General features: G+C 38.4%; 2 protein-coding genes across 3 annotated transcripts; one reads left to right on the top strand and one right to left on the bottom strand.

Moving 5' to 3' along the window:
- The first annotated feature begins 1,060 nt into the window (after window positions 1-1,060).
- Window positions 1,061-3,944, top strand: LOC131670117 (prostaglandin reductase 1-like). 2 transcript variants are annotated; one of them, XM_058945490.1, is made up of 5 exons: window positions 1,061-1,200; window positions 1,271-1,520; window positions 2,623-2,917; window positions 3,005-3,278; window positions 3,376-3,944. In XM_058945490.1, the coding sequence occupies exons 2-5, from the start codon at window positions 1,415-1,417 to the stop codon at window positions 3,715-3,717; spliced, it is 1,017 nt and encodes a 338-aa protein (XP_058801473.1). In that variant the 5' UTR covers window positions 1,061-1,200; window positions 1,271-1,414; the 3' UTR covers window positions 3,718-3,944. The 2 variants fall into 2 exon arrangements, with proteins under 2 accessions (XP_058801473.1, XP_058801474.1); XM_058945491.1 differs by having other exon boundaries at window positions 1,067-1,200; window positions 1,390-1,520; window positions 3,376-3,942.
- Window positions 3,945-11,178: 7,234 nt separating this feature from the next.
- On the bottom strand, window positions 11,179-12,212 carry LOC131670134 (zinc finger protein 329-like). Its single transcript, XM_058945517.1, has 4 exons — window positions 12,155-12,212; window positions 11,905-12,072; window positions 11,607-11,784; window positions 11,179-11,428 (listed from the first exon to the last, which is right to left on the bottom strand). The coding sequence occupies exons 1-4, from the start codon at window positions 12,210-12,212 to the stop codon at window positions 11,179-11,181; spliced, it is 654 nt and encodes a 217-aa protein (XP_058801500.1).
- Between the last annotated feature and the right edge of the window lie 2,260 nt (window positions 12,213-14,472).

A 14,472-nucleotide genomic window follows, 5' to 3' on the forward strand; every position in this document is an offset into this window, starting at 1 on the left:
AAAGTTTGACATTGCAACTATGCAATGCTTTTATGTAAATCAAATACTGTCGTTGCTTGTTATAATACACATTTTTTACTCATATTGTAGTATTGTAGAAAACTTAATTTACGTATATATATCTTTCTAAAAAGTATTTGCAATATATTGTTGTCAAAACAACTTTTAATATATATTCTCCATTTATAAGATGCATTTGCATTATACACTTATATTCAAAATAATAACTGGGTTGGGTCTATGATAAAATTGAAACGAGCAAATTAAATATCTTACTTTCCCCGTGTAAGATATTTAATTAGATAACCGATAATTTATATCGTCATATCAAAATATTTGGATAAGTTCTCATTTTTTAAATATTGACATAAGAGAAATGCATGTACTTTGGATAAACATTTAACAGAGTCTCTTGGAAATTGTTGAAATGTACTTAGACCGCATGGTTTCGATATAACAAATCACATAATTAATTATTATTACACTTAACTACGCAGCGCGAAAACATTTCAGAAGTTATAGTATGGTATAAATAAGATTTCCATTAATTGGTGAAACATACGGATCTTTACAAAACCAATTACGTCTTTTCTCAGTGAATGCGGTACATGCACATTATATAGCTGCTAATTATTCTTGTGTGGTATAGTATATTGCGGGTGTATAGTGTATATAAGCTTTCACGAAATTTTTAAATTTAAAACAATGATGTACTCGTGAAATGAATAGGTTCTCCAAATAGTATGAAAATATATGAACTTGATAGTTTTTTGCAATAGCAATGTCGGAAAAAAGATTTGAACGTGCATAGACAAGTAATAATTGATAATTAGCAAAGATAATAACGTGACACCAGTATTTTCGAGAAATTATCTGAAGTCACGGTGAGCTGCACCTCTTGTTTACAATGTCATTGCTTCACCACTACCGTTAGCACTCCTTGCGATAACTACTGCCTCTCTCGGATGTGGCGTGCAGTTATGTGTACACATATACTTTTCGTGCACGATCGTGTGTATAAATGTGCGCTGTGTGCGTTGAATGAACGCGCGATCTAGCGGAGAAATCTACCGGCGAACTCTCCTCACAGTTCACGCAACCGTTTATTGCCGGCTCCATTATATTTATATATGTACGTGACATTCGGGACGAACGTCGGTTTATCCGGACAACAAGTGGCCAAATCGAGTTACTAAGCCGGTTAGATCTTCACTTATCTATATTTCGTATTTAGCTCTTGATATCTACATTTTTCTATTTCGTTAATTAGTAGCGACATTGCATGTATATACGGTGATTGTGTAGCTGCAGATAAGTGTTGATAATTATATGTACTTGCTCCGCTTAAAAAAACACCTATATACCGTTGGTTTTTGCTTTTCTGCATAGAAAGTCTCCGAGTTTTCGCTCAACGATGGTTAAAGCAAAGAAATTTGTTTTGACCAAACACTTTGTCGGAGAACCAAAGCCCGGCGATCTCACTTTAGTTGAGTTCGATTTACCGGAACTCAAAGATGGAGGTGAGTGGACTGTCAAATTTGTATGCATATAAAACGACTGATCATGATATCATTGAATTACATTTGTGGATAATACTTAGTAGAAATCATTTCATGTCATTTGAAATATTCATACGAACAATGGAATATTTTGTATATTTTTAATCTTTCGACTATAATAAAATTTATAAATTTCTTTTCTATTCCCACTCGTGACTATAGTTATGAGGTTCATAATATATACGCTAACTTTATTTATCGAAATTTTTTCTTCGATTAAGTACTGTATTTAAAGCCGATTAATTTTGCGTTTTTACGTTTTTAATAACAGAAAAAATTATGATACTAAAATACCAGTCATGTTGTTAACATATGATAAGTATATTTATCTATTCAATACAATAGTGAATGTGTAAAGGCTACAACTAGAAATAATCATTATATTACAAAAAATAATGTTATCTAATTGATTAAAACAGTCATTGACTTATTTGGTTTCAAAACAAAAATATTAATTAATTACTGTTTTTAAATTTAACATAATAAACAGTAAATAAAGCTAAGCTGCGGGGCTAGAAAAATTCAATTGATTAAAAATTAAGCTATAATAGTACCATATATGTTTTTTTTATGATTTGATTTGCATTAGTACAAAAGATTTGTGCTAAAAAAAATTTCAATGCCGCCAACACTTGACTTTCTAGTAATTATTACTCTTGTGTCACAACCACCTGTTTCAATTACAAAGAACTTCAACATCTTCTTCCTTCATTTGTGCATATCATCTATGAAAAATATATGTTCATGACAGTTAGGCACTTGAATCAAAGAAGTATAATGAAATATCATAAGTCTAATAACAGATGTTAATACCAGATGAATATTCTCGAACAGACAGTGTATTAGAATAGACTTGTTACCTACAATTAGAATGTTATATCAGTAATAAGTGCACTAAATTATACAGACATTTAAATAGCTTCTTTTTTATATAGTTTACAAAAAGAAATTAATGTAGTCCTGAAATTTATATCAAATAATAACACTTGTATTGTTAAATTGAGTTGCATTTTGAAATCATATAATTATTGTCATCTGTAAAAAATGTGCCTTTTTTTCATAGAAATCCTTGTGCAAGCCGAGTACTTATCGGTGGACCCTTACATGCGACCGTACAGCGCGCGGTTCCCTATAGGTACCACCATGATCGGCGGTCAAGTGGCAAAAATTATCAAGTCAAAAAATCCAAAGTTTCCCGTGGATAAACGCATAGTCGGTTACTTGGGTTGGACAACTCACAGCGTTCTCAATCCCGACGATCCAAATCCTGATATATTGAACATGAAGCCTTATATTATATCTGGTATCATGGACGATTTACCGGTTTCTTTTGCTTTGGGAATGGCGGGAATGCCAGGGTAAGTTGCAATGATTATTTCCTGCTTACTTCCGAATGCACGCGACAAATGCTTAAAATCCAATAATTGGGTTGGGTTGGATTTCAGAAATACTGCGTACTTCGGATTGACTGAAATCTGTCAGCCAAAAGCTGGCGAAACCTTGGTCGTGAGTGGCGCGGCTGGAGCGGTCGGATCGCACGTCGGTCAGATAGGAAAGATTCTTGGCATGAAAGTCATCGGTATCGCTGGCTCCGACGCCAAATGCCAATGGTTGGTGAACCAACTTAAATTTGACCACGCTATCAACTACAAAACCGAAGACGTTTCGACTGCACTGAAAAAGGCTGCACCAGACGGCGTCGACTGCTATTTCGATAACGTGAGTATGCATTTCCATTTTTCAACTCTAGTACAAGGCGATTTTGCACTTAGCACACATGGACCAATGGTAAACGATGATTTTCGCTTCACCTCAGGTCGGCGGAGAAATATCCAGCACCGTTATTTACCAGATGAGACTACGTGGTCGCGTTTCCATTTGTGGTAGCATTTCCTCTTACAATGCCGATATGACTGCTCTACCAAAAGCTACCATTGTACAACTTGGTATGATATTCACTGAAATAAAAATGGAAGGATTTATGGTTACCAGATGGAACGATAGGTGGATGGAAGCGATTCAGAAAAATGTCGCGTGGATTCGTGAAGGGAAACTTATCTCCCGAGAGACTGTGACCGAAGGCTTCGAAAACATGTTCAAAGCTTTCACGGGTATGTTAAAAGGCGAGAATTTTGGAAAGGCCATTGTTAAAGTCTAATGTGAAAATTTATTTTAAATTGTTTATATTGTTATGTAATAAGACATCTTTTATTTATCAAAATTTGTTTTCAAATACATAATGCTTAAAAAAAATAGTTCTTTGAGATAAAAATCGGCGTTACAAACATTGATTAAATATTTTGTATAATAAGACAATAATAAACAGACTGAAAAAAGATAAAATCTATTGTGAAGTAAATTTTTTTCTACTAAATGAAAATCGTTTTTTATTGCTTATACTATTAGTATCTTTGAAATATTCAAATCTTCATGAGAAACTAATTATTTACATTATATCTGAAGTGAACTACAATATCTGCCAATGTACATCAATCGTTTTTAATTTTAGACGTATCAACATTGTTCATAAAAATTCTATCTTCACTGGTAATAATTTAATTAGTAAAAACGTACTTCATAGAATAAAATTTCACAACTATGTAAATTCTTTTTAAAAGATTTTGACGAGAATTCATGACTGATATCATTACGTTCCCATGACTGCGGCTATGAATTGTCAACATTTTTAATGATGTAGTTTCACGTGTTAATGCTTGACAATGAGAATTAATCATATTCTCGAAACGTTACGCATAATTGAATAAAAATGTCGTGTTCAAGAAAGGATCTATCTATGAAATTTTATACTGCAAATTATTTACAAAATATGCTATAAGATTTGTATTTTTAAAAATGAGAATAATTATTCATCGATGTTCTTGACAAGCATCTACAAATATAAATACTATGTGTCTGAAGTAAGAATTATAGCCTTAAAGTTATTCCAAATCTGACACCTATTCCTGCGGTGAAATATTTAAATATTAATAAAATTATTGAAATAATTATAAACTAAACAGTTATTATTGAAAGCCAGTGATCCAGCATACAAAACGTAAATTTACATACGTAAATAAAAGCAGATTACAACGAACTACAGTGGATCCACTGTAAACTCGCATGTATTCCAACAAATTAGTTTTTACCGAACCCTCGTTTTACAACGCATTCTTAGCAGAAGCCAATAAATGGGGTCAACAGGAACACGTAAAAAATGTAACAGCAGTTTGACAGATTAGAGAATTGAGTTAAAATTGAGAAATGGAAACAAATCCTTATTTTTTTGTAGTGATCCTCAAGAAAAATATCGAAGCACTTTTTAAAAAAAAATGAAGAAAATGAAGAATGAAAAAAAATTAATTTTCGAGTAAAGTTGATAGTAACGTTTTTTTTTTTTCATAAAAATAAAATTGATTTATCAAATATTCAAAGAGGAATAATAATTGAAAAGAAAAAAAAAATTTACAATTTGTTAGCATTTTTTAACCTCTATGCAGATTTGCCCCGGTGGCAGACTCATTACTATTGTTCGCGACGTTGGCCACTATTTGTAGCGGATGTATCGTAGATCTCCGCGGGGTTACGTCTAATAGTGCTTTTGAAGTCGATTCCATTCTTACCTACCTCACATTTTCTCAGGAACGGCTGGTCACGAGCTCGTCTGTGGAGAATATATATGTATCGAATTAACGTTAGTCTTATTCTACTTCTCTTGTGACCTTTAGTCCTCTGAATTGCCTGGTTATTCAATATCGAATGTGGGATTGGAAACTTGCAATCTCGCGTATAAATAAGAATTTGCAGTTCTCACGTATAGACTCTCAAAATGTTCGACTACTTTCTTTGTAATAAACCAAATCACCTGCACATCATTATCTTAGCAGTAAATAGATGCGGTCATGTTTATAATCATAAGAATCCTTATAACACCCGTAACGAGATCGTTAAAACAAACAAAAATAAAGAGTTGATATAATTAAAAGAAATTGAAAATATGCACTGCTTTGCAAATCTAATGAGCTCTTAATTAAAAAATCAATAATAGCAACAACAGCCAAATTGAAATATTCAAAAGTATTGAAAGTATAAAACTGATTTCGTTTACAAACTTGTCAATTCCTTTATCAAAGTTATCGAAGGTATAAAATGAATCGAATAATATATTCATATACACTCATGTATTCTTACTGTTAGAAGGTTTACTTCTTAGAACAACGTAATTATGTGTTGTCACGTTCCATTGAAATATGTGACTTTTACATTGGTGGATCCTCGTTATGGACATGCCGCTATTTTCCTGAGAAAGCGGCAACGAACTCGTGGGAAAACAGACATATTTATTCTAGACTAAAATCTTTTTCAATGCACCTCATAATTTCCTTGCACAAAGTGTACGTGTAAATCTAAAGCAACATTCACTGAAATACATTCATTGTCATACTCTGATTGTGACTCGATAAAAAAAATAGTATCAAATTAAAAATGTCTCCGGAAAAATACATACATACGATTTTCACAAATAGAGAAAGATTGGAAATACGAGCGCGTTTATTATATTTTAAATGGATACATTTTTAATAAATAAATTTCCAATCTAAAGACAGCTTTGAGCTAATGTCAGCTCATAGTTTTTTAACGTGTTACTATAAATCTTGGAAAGTCTATCTTTAACTTTGCAGTGAACTTCCTCTTTTCGATGTTAGAGAGTTTACAGAAGCGTCGGATGATGTTACGAAAAAGTGAAAATGCGCATTGAAGCATCCCAATCCGTTTCTGGTCCAATGCGTGCGTCATTGATGCGACTTTACTTGCCAAGTCTTGAAATCGGTATAATGTTTTTCTTTTTATAAGAATTTAAAAACAATTAGTACAATGCGATTTTAACGATCCTTTGCTAGTTGACAAAACGAATATTAGTTTTTGAGAATAATATTTTAATGATAAGTTCACTTTTTTCTTTAGGATCTCACTACCTTAGAAAAACTGACGCTATTTCTATATAGACGGGCGAAAGAAAAATGTATACCATTAAGAAAATTGTCATCACCACATTTGTACATACATACGTGACATAACATCTTACGAGGGTGGTTTGATAAGTCCGTGACTTCTCAAAAGGTGACACTGTTATCGTAACGTATTTTATACTTTAAGAGAGTCTCATCTAGTATGAGTGTGTACACAAAGTTTCAAGTCAATACGTTGGTTAGAAAATTTTTGGATCTTTTGAATTTAGTGTTTCATTGTTTTTACAAAAGCATGGAAAAAAAACGAATTTCGAGTGCTTATTAAACATTATTTTCTGTGTGGAAAAACACTTAAGGAAACAGAAGAAAAGCTTCAAAATATTATAAGGACTCTATATTATATTTCATTATTAGATAGGTTTGAAACCATACTGAAGGAAAAGCGGCCCCATCCGGCGAAGAAAAAAGTGCTCTTCCACCACGACAATGCACCAGCTCACACGAGCGCAATTGCAATTAGTAGAATTGCGGTGTGAATTACTTCCTTGCCCACCTTATTCTCCAGATTTTAAACCTTCTAATCATTTTCTATTTCCAAACATGAAAACTTGGCTTGATGGTAAAAGATTTTCATCGAATGAAGAGATTATGACTGCCACAAATGAGTATTTTGAGTTCTACAAAAGTTACGTTTTGGAAGACTTAAAAAAGATTTAATACCGCCGGAATAAATGTATCGAGTTGGGAGGGGACTATATTGAAAAATAAAAAAAATAGTTTAACTAAATTGTTTTTTTTTATTTAAAGGTCACGGACTTATCAAACCACCCTCGTATTTTGGTATATACCTTGATCATTTGGATAATGAAGACTGAAGCTTTTTGTAAGATCGAACATTGAAAATCTTAAAAGTTTGAAATAAAATTACATAATGAACGCTGTTTCCCGGTACTTGTCCGCAGAGTCGCGTGCCCCCATGTCGATACTCGACTTGAGCTCTGCGAAATCAAGTGCAATAATGAACTCGGATAAAAAGGATATTTGTAAAAAGGAAAAATCACCGGCCGATTATGGTGACACTTGATCCGTATCAAAGGAATCAACCGATACAGTTCGTTACTCAAGGAGCGTATGTAAACCTAAGAGTTCACTTGATATCGCAAAAGTAATTGAAAAACTTTCAAATTATGAAATTCACCAGCTAGATGAAGAAGCGTGTGTCTTGGGAAAATCGGATAATTCGCGTTGATGCTTTGGTCGATGGGAAGCCCACAATGTAGGAGAAACTTAACGACCTGTGAGTTCTTGTTATACGCGCTACGTGAGAGTGAGATGTGCCTTTGTTGTCTGACGAATTTTAAAAATTGTTACGCATGATACGAGAGAATAATGAAAGATCGACAAATGGGATTTTTCGCGAGAGTGATCTGACTTCGTTAAAATCCTTACATACAGTGTGAGCGGCAACTGCATACAAATACTTTGTTCGAGGGTCTAGTCGTTACCAATGGCTAATGAAAATTTCAATGCCAAGGGAAAAGTGGCAGATCCTGATAATCCTTGATGGACAAATAAGCGTTTATCAATAGATTAAACGAACCAACATTTTCACCGCACTTATCTGCGAAATGCAATGCTGTGTAGCCTAGTAAATTATTATTGATATTAATACTCGTAAAAAATCTGGTAATAATATATATTACCTCCGCTTGTGGAAAATTGTTTTAATGCGCTTGATGTCTAAATTCAGTTTGCAAGCGTGATAAATTTCACAAGTTTTTCCTTGATTTTATAACTCATAATTACCTAATTTTCTTTATTTCGCCGGCAATAATTACACACGTACAACCATTATATCAAGCAGGTAAAAGTGAGTGGTGACTTTTTTCTTTTATAATTCCTCCGTAAAAGATAAAACTTTAAAAATCTTGCAAAAAATTGCCATTCCACCAGAGGCTCATTATTACTTGTAATTACTTTTGTATGATTTTTTACTAGTACAAGCTTTAACAACATCGAGACCTCTTCGATGTTTTTAAGAAGATAATTGTTATAATATGTATCAAATGAAAACTTTCTAAATATACTTATAAACGAGATTACCCCGTGAACTTCTCTTGGCGCGCATTCAAGCTACCCTTAGCTATACCTTCCTCTGGCCGTCACTTCCGCATTTATGAGCTTCGCAAGCATGAGAACGCAGCGTAGTTTCGCGGTAAACGAATTCATAACAAAATTATAACTTATCGTCAAAAGATGCATCTATATTTATGAGGCAGTTATCTTTTTCTACGTAAAAAAAAATCTTTTTTCCGCTTGCATCGTAAAACGTCCAGTCGCTCGCGCTTGTCTTGTTTACGACAAATAAAGATAATTGAAGCGCGCAAACTGTTGAAATTAGTCTCTCGCATCATTAACATATCGCGCGGCCGAATGAACCGTGCACGAGTTTTATCGAATATTTTTACTTTAGCGTCGCCTCGAGAATGTGAAAACAGTTGATTTTCACTTATAGCAAAACTGATAATTATTTTCGCTGACTGCAAGTGTTATTAGTTTTCGTTGATTTTGTAGCTATTCACACGCAGGCTTAAAATGAAAATGTCGAGTATTCACTCTAATTATCCAATAAATATTATAACCATTTTTTATATATTTTCTATTAGGAACACAGAGCTTTCGTTGCGTTAAAGTCGATCGCTTCCTCGCTCGATTTTAAATCATATTTCTGTTTGCAGCCACATTAAGATCACTCGATATGACAATTTGCTGCGAGAACAGTGATTATCTTTTTACATTATTTTAGTGAAACTTGTAACTTTCTACGTATTAATTTATAGCGATGCTTACTTTTAAATTCCGTTTTTTCTCACGTAGTTGATTATTATTATTATTATTATTATTATTTACTGCATGAAAATTGAAAAGTCAAAGCTGAAAAATATGTCAATGAAAAGTAAAAAAATTAGCCGACTCATCGCGATGTCGATACACGCAAGTAGTCGACAACAACAGATGAGAGCTGGCTTTGAATTTCTTCGTTCGATTTCTTCACGAAACGGATGTTGCGTTGCTGGCGAGCGAGCGCTGTTCGAAAAGCAATTATCCAATCATGTTTCATTCGGTGAATCGACAAAATGTAATGTAGCAGTAGGCAGATCGTTAGAGAAACCATTCTTTAAAAAAATGATGGATGCCTGTGACGCGGAACGAGGCTCCTAACAATGGGTTCGACCATTCGGTCTAGCTTTTATAGCGTGGAGACGTACATCCGCGTACCTCGGCTAGATTTCACGACGGCGACTAAAGAGTTGGCCCACCGTTGTCTCGAAACCGACGCGGATGTGGAGTGGAATATGCAGCACGAGAAAAACGAAGTTGCATCGGGGAGAGATGAAAGGAAGAACGAGGAGAGCACCTAAGAGACGCAGTCGGCGAAAGGCCGCGAACGAGCAGTACGAGGCAAAAGAAAAAAAAAAGACTAGAGTGGGAAAATGTAGCTGGAGCTTGATACTGATTACAGGTATTGACTAGACGACTCGAGTCGTTCTTTTTCTTTTTACTTTTTCCTTAACGGATTCCCGTCGCGGTTTCCGCTTTTTCTCGGCAACGCGCGAGAGACCTTGTCGCTCACTAATATACCTATCATTTTCAGCTAATTTGAATTCCAGATTTCGGAGCGCATGCTCGTGATCCTTTCGGATTTTCCACCGATGCTAACCGAGCCGCCAACTTTCAGATCAACTTGGGAAAAAAGCCACTGGCTTTACGGCTGCGAGATAAACGTCTGCTTTTTCGCCAAGTGAATTAGAGTGACTATCTTTATTGCTTCTCATTTTCTGTCGAGTTGAAAAACAGGGTAACAAATAAAGAAAATGCTTTCCTTTTCGTATTATCGAATCGGTATATTTCTATAAAAAGTTAATGATATCAGTCTTATTTTCCACGTACGTTGCAAAACAATTATTGGCTTCATTGCAGAGTGTCTTGATCGAAAGCCATCGGGTGCGTTGTTCCGAAGACGGAAGCAAGCGAAACCGGTTGCCATCGACAAACTTCGAATTTTATTTTAGACGTTTATTATGCCAAAAAACGGGTTATTCATGGGCGAATTATCCCCACGAGACGCAATTTTAGTGCGATAAATTAGAAATACCGAAAAACAAAAGAAAAGAAAAAAGAAAAAATAAAATCACACGTCGGAATTCCACGCGAGAAGCCGTCCAATAATTCCCATCGACAGCGGCGCTAAGCGCAAAATCTCGCTAAATTCCAAGATTAAAAATGTAATAATCGGTTCGGTCGTTCGAGCTGCAGGCTCGCGCGAGCGCGGAGCGCTTGAGACGGACGAGGAGGCGAGCGAGAAAGGCGTCGACGGCGCGCGTTCCTAAAAGTTTCTAACGCGCGAGGCAGGTGAAAAGCGGAGAAGTATAACGCTGACACGCATCGCGTAGCCGGCTAATAGAATAGGAAGCACGCGAGCGCCGCGGCGGTCATTCGATTCTCGCGTCACGGAATCCGATCCGGGAGCGCAGTCGCGAGAGTTGGGAAAAGCCGCGCCGGCTTTGTGCACGCAAACCCGAGATTATCGCGGCGGATTGATTTTCAGATCGGTCAGAAAGTCGCGTCTCAGGTGTGCGGCCGCCGCTCGCCTACTGCTCGCTTTTCCTGAACAGAGCGTTCACGTCTTGGCGGCCGTTGTTGTTGTTGCTGTGCACTTTCAAGTGCAACTTGATGTGCTGCTTGATGGGCGTGCTGTAGGAGCAGTCCGGGCAGTGATAATGCCCTTTCACGTCGCAGACGCTGTCGAAGTGTCGCTTGATTTGATGGTACTCTTCGAACTCGCGGCCGCACAGTGTGCATCCGTAGAACGGTTTTTGCTGGCACTTGTAACACTCCTGCCTGCCAGACAGACGAATGTCGCAATCCACGCAAATCTTGTAGAAACGATCTGTAACGGTATAACCCACACACACACACACACACACACACGTTGACTTACGTTGCACTTCGCTTTTTTTCGGTCTGTCGCTCTCTTGTTATTTATCCACTGCGACGAAAAAAAGGCACTTTCAATTACTTACCACCTCTCACTCGGTTGCCTTTTACGTGCACAACGAGCACGTGTTTCGTTAGATAGTCCTTTCGTTGAAATGTTTTTTTGCACTCGCCGCAGATGAATTTTCGTTTGTTGCAGCTCAACAGATGAACGTTCAAGCTGCTCTCGTTCTTCAGCGTCGTGTGACATTTTTCGCACTCTGCGACAGACGAGCAGAAGAAACAGAATGAGAGAAAAAAACAAATAAATAAAAACAAGGAAGAGATCGGCAAGGGCGTTCGAAGCATTGTTGGGAAAAGCGAGCGAACAGTCACTTCACCTATCGGATCCCTGGCCGCGTGTTTGAACCGCTCGTGCTGCTCCAGTTTCGAGGCGTTTTTGAATAGCTTTCCGCACTTTTCGCAGAGAACGCTGGCCTCGGCCTCGCAGTACGCCAGGTGCTTCTTGAGCGCGTTCTCGATCATGTGCTTGCCACAACGCGGACACTCTGAAAGCAGAGAGCGAGACGTTTTTGCATTTTCTTTTCTTATTGATTCGCCGACTTGTGGCGCGACAATGACGGGACTTACGCGCAAGCGCCGCCGAAAAGAACTTGCTGTCCAGGGTCTGCCTTATGAGCGCATTCATGGTGGTGCGAGCGCAGAGCTGGCGCGGCGGTGCGGCTTGGGCGGCGACTGCCCGTTAAATGATCGTCGCGCAGTTTCCTAATGCTCGTTTGCGCCTTCGATAGGTCACTGATAGCGCTACGCGGATAGGTGTACGCACTGCGGCAAGTTCCGGCTTGTACTTTCACGCGACGGCCGAGCAGAGGATAAAAAACACGGGAAAGAAAAAGGAGCGCCGGCCCCGCTTCTGGGCAGCAGGCAAATGGGGACTGGACAAGCGCAGTCGGAATTGGGAAAAGTGCGAAGCTGGCCTGCCCGTGGAGGTAGCTGCGGCGGTGGTGGCGGCGGCGGTCGTCGAGGCTGCAAGGCAAAAACAGAGGCGGATTAGAATGTACAGAGGCAGAGCGGCGCGCATAGAAAGGCGTGCGCCGGCGGAGAGATGCGTGTGCAACTTACGATTCGCGATGAATGAAGCGAGCGCGAACGGAGATGCCGTTAAGAATGCGCGTGGCGCGTTAAGGCCGCGGCCAAAAGTGAAGCCGAGTGAAGTGAACCGAGCAGGTAGGCGCGCGCGAGTTGAATAACCGAGGCGGCGCGTGCACACGTGACGGCGCCGAGTCGCGGCAGAAGTCACTCGGCGAATCAGCCGGTCCCTCGCGCGTGCTCCGGTCAGCAGCTCGGTTCGGAGTGCAAGGACCGCGACGGCAACTGGTTTTCTGGACGCTGTCCTGTAACTAGGTCTGCCCCCACCAACCCCCTTCCTCGAGGCCTGCTCGCGCGCCGAGATTTTTCGGTGGTACCTTTTGGCCGTTGACTCCCTGCGACTTCCCTCCCTCTGCCTCTCTCTCGCTCTCTCTCTCTCTCTCTCTCTCTCTCTCTCTCTCTCTCTCTCTCTCTCTGCTGCCACCGCCGCCGCCGTCGCCGCCGCGCTCGACCCAGGACCAGCCGAGGGCGTTCTTCCTCTCCGCGGAACTGCCTTTTTTCCCTGCAAATGCTTGCTGCTAGGCCACCACGGCTCTCATAGCGACCTGCGAATGCGGGGGCGGATGTGTGTTCTATTGCCTAGACCGCTGCTTAGGTCGCACACGCTAGATGGATCTACTTGTATTCTGCACTCGACTCTATTTTTTTGCATACACCACTGTTATGCTGTACTACATATCCCTTTCGCTTTAAACTCAACTACGTACGCCACGCGATCTACCTATATCGTTCACGTAACTGTCCATTCACTTAACAGACCTCTATATTGTACATTACATTTTACTTGGCCGCCGTAAATCATTTCACGTAGGCGGATTTGCTTTCTAAGGCTGTAGCCAGTTGAAAAACCTCATTGAACAAATATCAGAACTGTTGATTACTCTCCTCCCGAGGATATTTCTTCTTCTAAAAAAGAGCTTTAATGGTGAAAGCGCTATATACGCGCAATTCGTAGCGATAGTCAAGTTGGAATTTTTTATTTTTAACATGACCCACCATCGACTTGCAATGACTTTTTTTTGCATTTGCGAACTCGAGCAAGCAGCATTCTTCGAAAAATCAATTTGGGACAGCTTGTCTCAACGTCGTTTATCGTAACTCGAAGTAATTATAATTTTACTGCAATCTTTATGGCTAAAAGCTGTTATCATTGAAATTGCATGCAGTAGAATACGATGTGGACATTTACTTTGTCAATTTTTTCCAATTGCCAGTTTATAATTTTTTAATAAAATCATTCCTCGGACGATGAGTATCTAACTAATTGTGTATATATCGATGAAATACGAAGAATAATCTATACCGTAGCTTGTAGTTTTTAAAATAGCAATAACAATATCGTGACATGAATTAAAGCAACGATCGATATTTTCCATTTAGCGCAGACGAAAAGTTTCACCCAGTAATCAGTATTCATACCAATTTAGCTATCTACATAGATTGCATGCAAATCGAGTGAAAATAGTATATCGTTAGTCGTATTCTAACGTTCATTTTTCTTTTGACTATGCTCAACTGGCAAATCTTTTCTTTTTCTATTTTTTAGTATCGAGCACGGATTTACATTTTTTTCTTGTGATACTGTAAGCGTCTCATAGATACTGTATTCGCGAAAGCACGCGAGCGAGTAGAAAAAGTGCCGAATTTCGCGGTGTAACAGACCCCTCGAAAGGTAGAGGTCCTCTGCCGCGAGCACGCCGTTACGCAAGAACAATTTGACAACCTTGAGCACACTTTTGTTATGTAAGCTTCTTAGGATTGAGTTTATCGTCGCGGTTTAAAAGATATACTAATCGAGC

This window comes from Phymastichus coffea, unplaced genomic scaffold (assembly GCF_024137745.1).
Source record: "Phymastichus coffea isolate CEN01 unplaced genomic scaffold, Cenicafe_Pcof_1.1 PCOF00100, whole genome shotgun sequence".
NCBI classification, from domain to species: domain Eukaryota; kingdom Metazoa; phylum Arthropoda; class Insecta; order Hymenoptera; family Eulophidae; genus Phymastichus; species Phymastichus coffea.

What these genes read in the sequence shown, in the direction of transcription:
- LOC131670134 (XM_058945517.1), bottom strand. Translation starts at nt 12,212, where the DNA reads ATGAATGCGCTCATAAGGCAGACCCTGGACAGCAAGTTCTTTTCGGCG. An exon ending in CTTTTCGGCGGCGCTTGCGC is followed by an intron (nt 12,073 to 12,154) that starts GTAAGTCCCGTC and finishes CTCTGCTTTCAG; the next exon opens with AGTGTCCGCGTTGTGGCAAG. An exon ending in CGCGGCCAGGGATCCGATAG is followed by an intron (nt 11,785 to 11,904) that starts GTGAAGTGACTG and finishes CGTCTGTCGCAG; the next exon opens with AGTGCGAAAAATGTCACACG.
- LOC131670117 (XM_058945490.1), top strand. Translation starts at nt 1,415, where the DNA reads ATGGTTAAAGCAAAGAAATTTGTTTTGACCAAACACTTTGTCGGAGAA. An exon ending in ACCGGAACTCAAAGATGGAG is followed by an intron (nt 1,521 to 2,622) that starts GTGAGTGGACTG and finishes TTTTTTTCATAG; the next exon opens with AAATCCTTGTGCAAGCCGAG. An exon ending in TCGACTGCTATTTCGATAAC is followed by an intron (nt 3,279 to 3,375) that starts GTGAGTATGCAT and finishes GCTTCACCTCAG; the next exon opens with GTCGGCGGAGAAATATCCAG.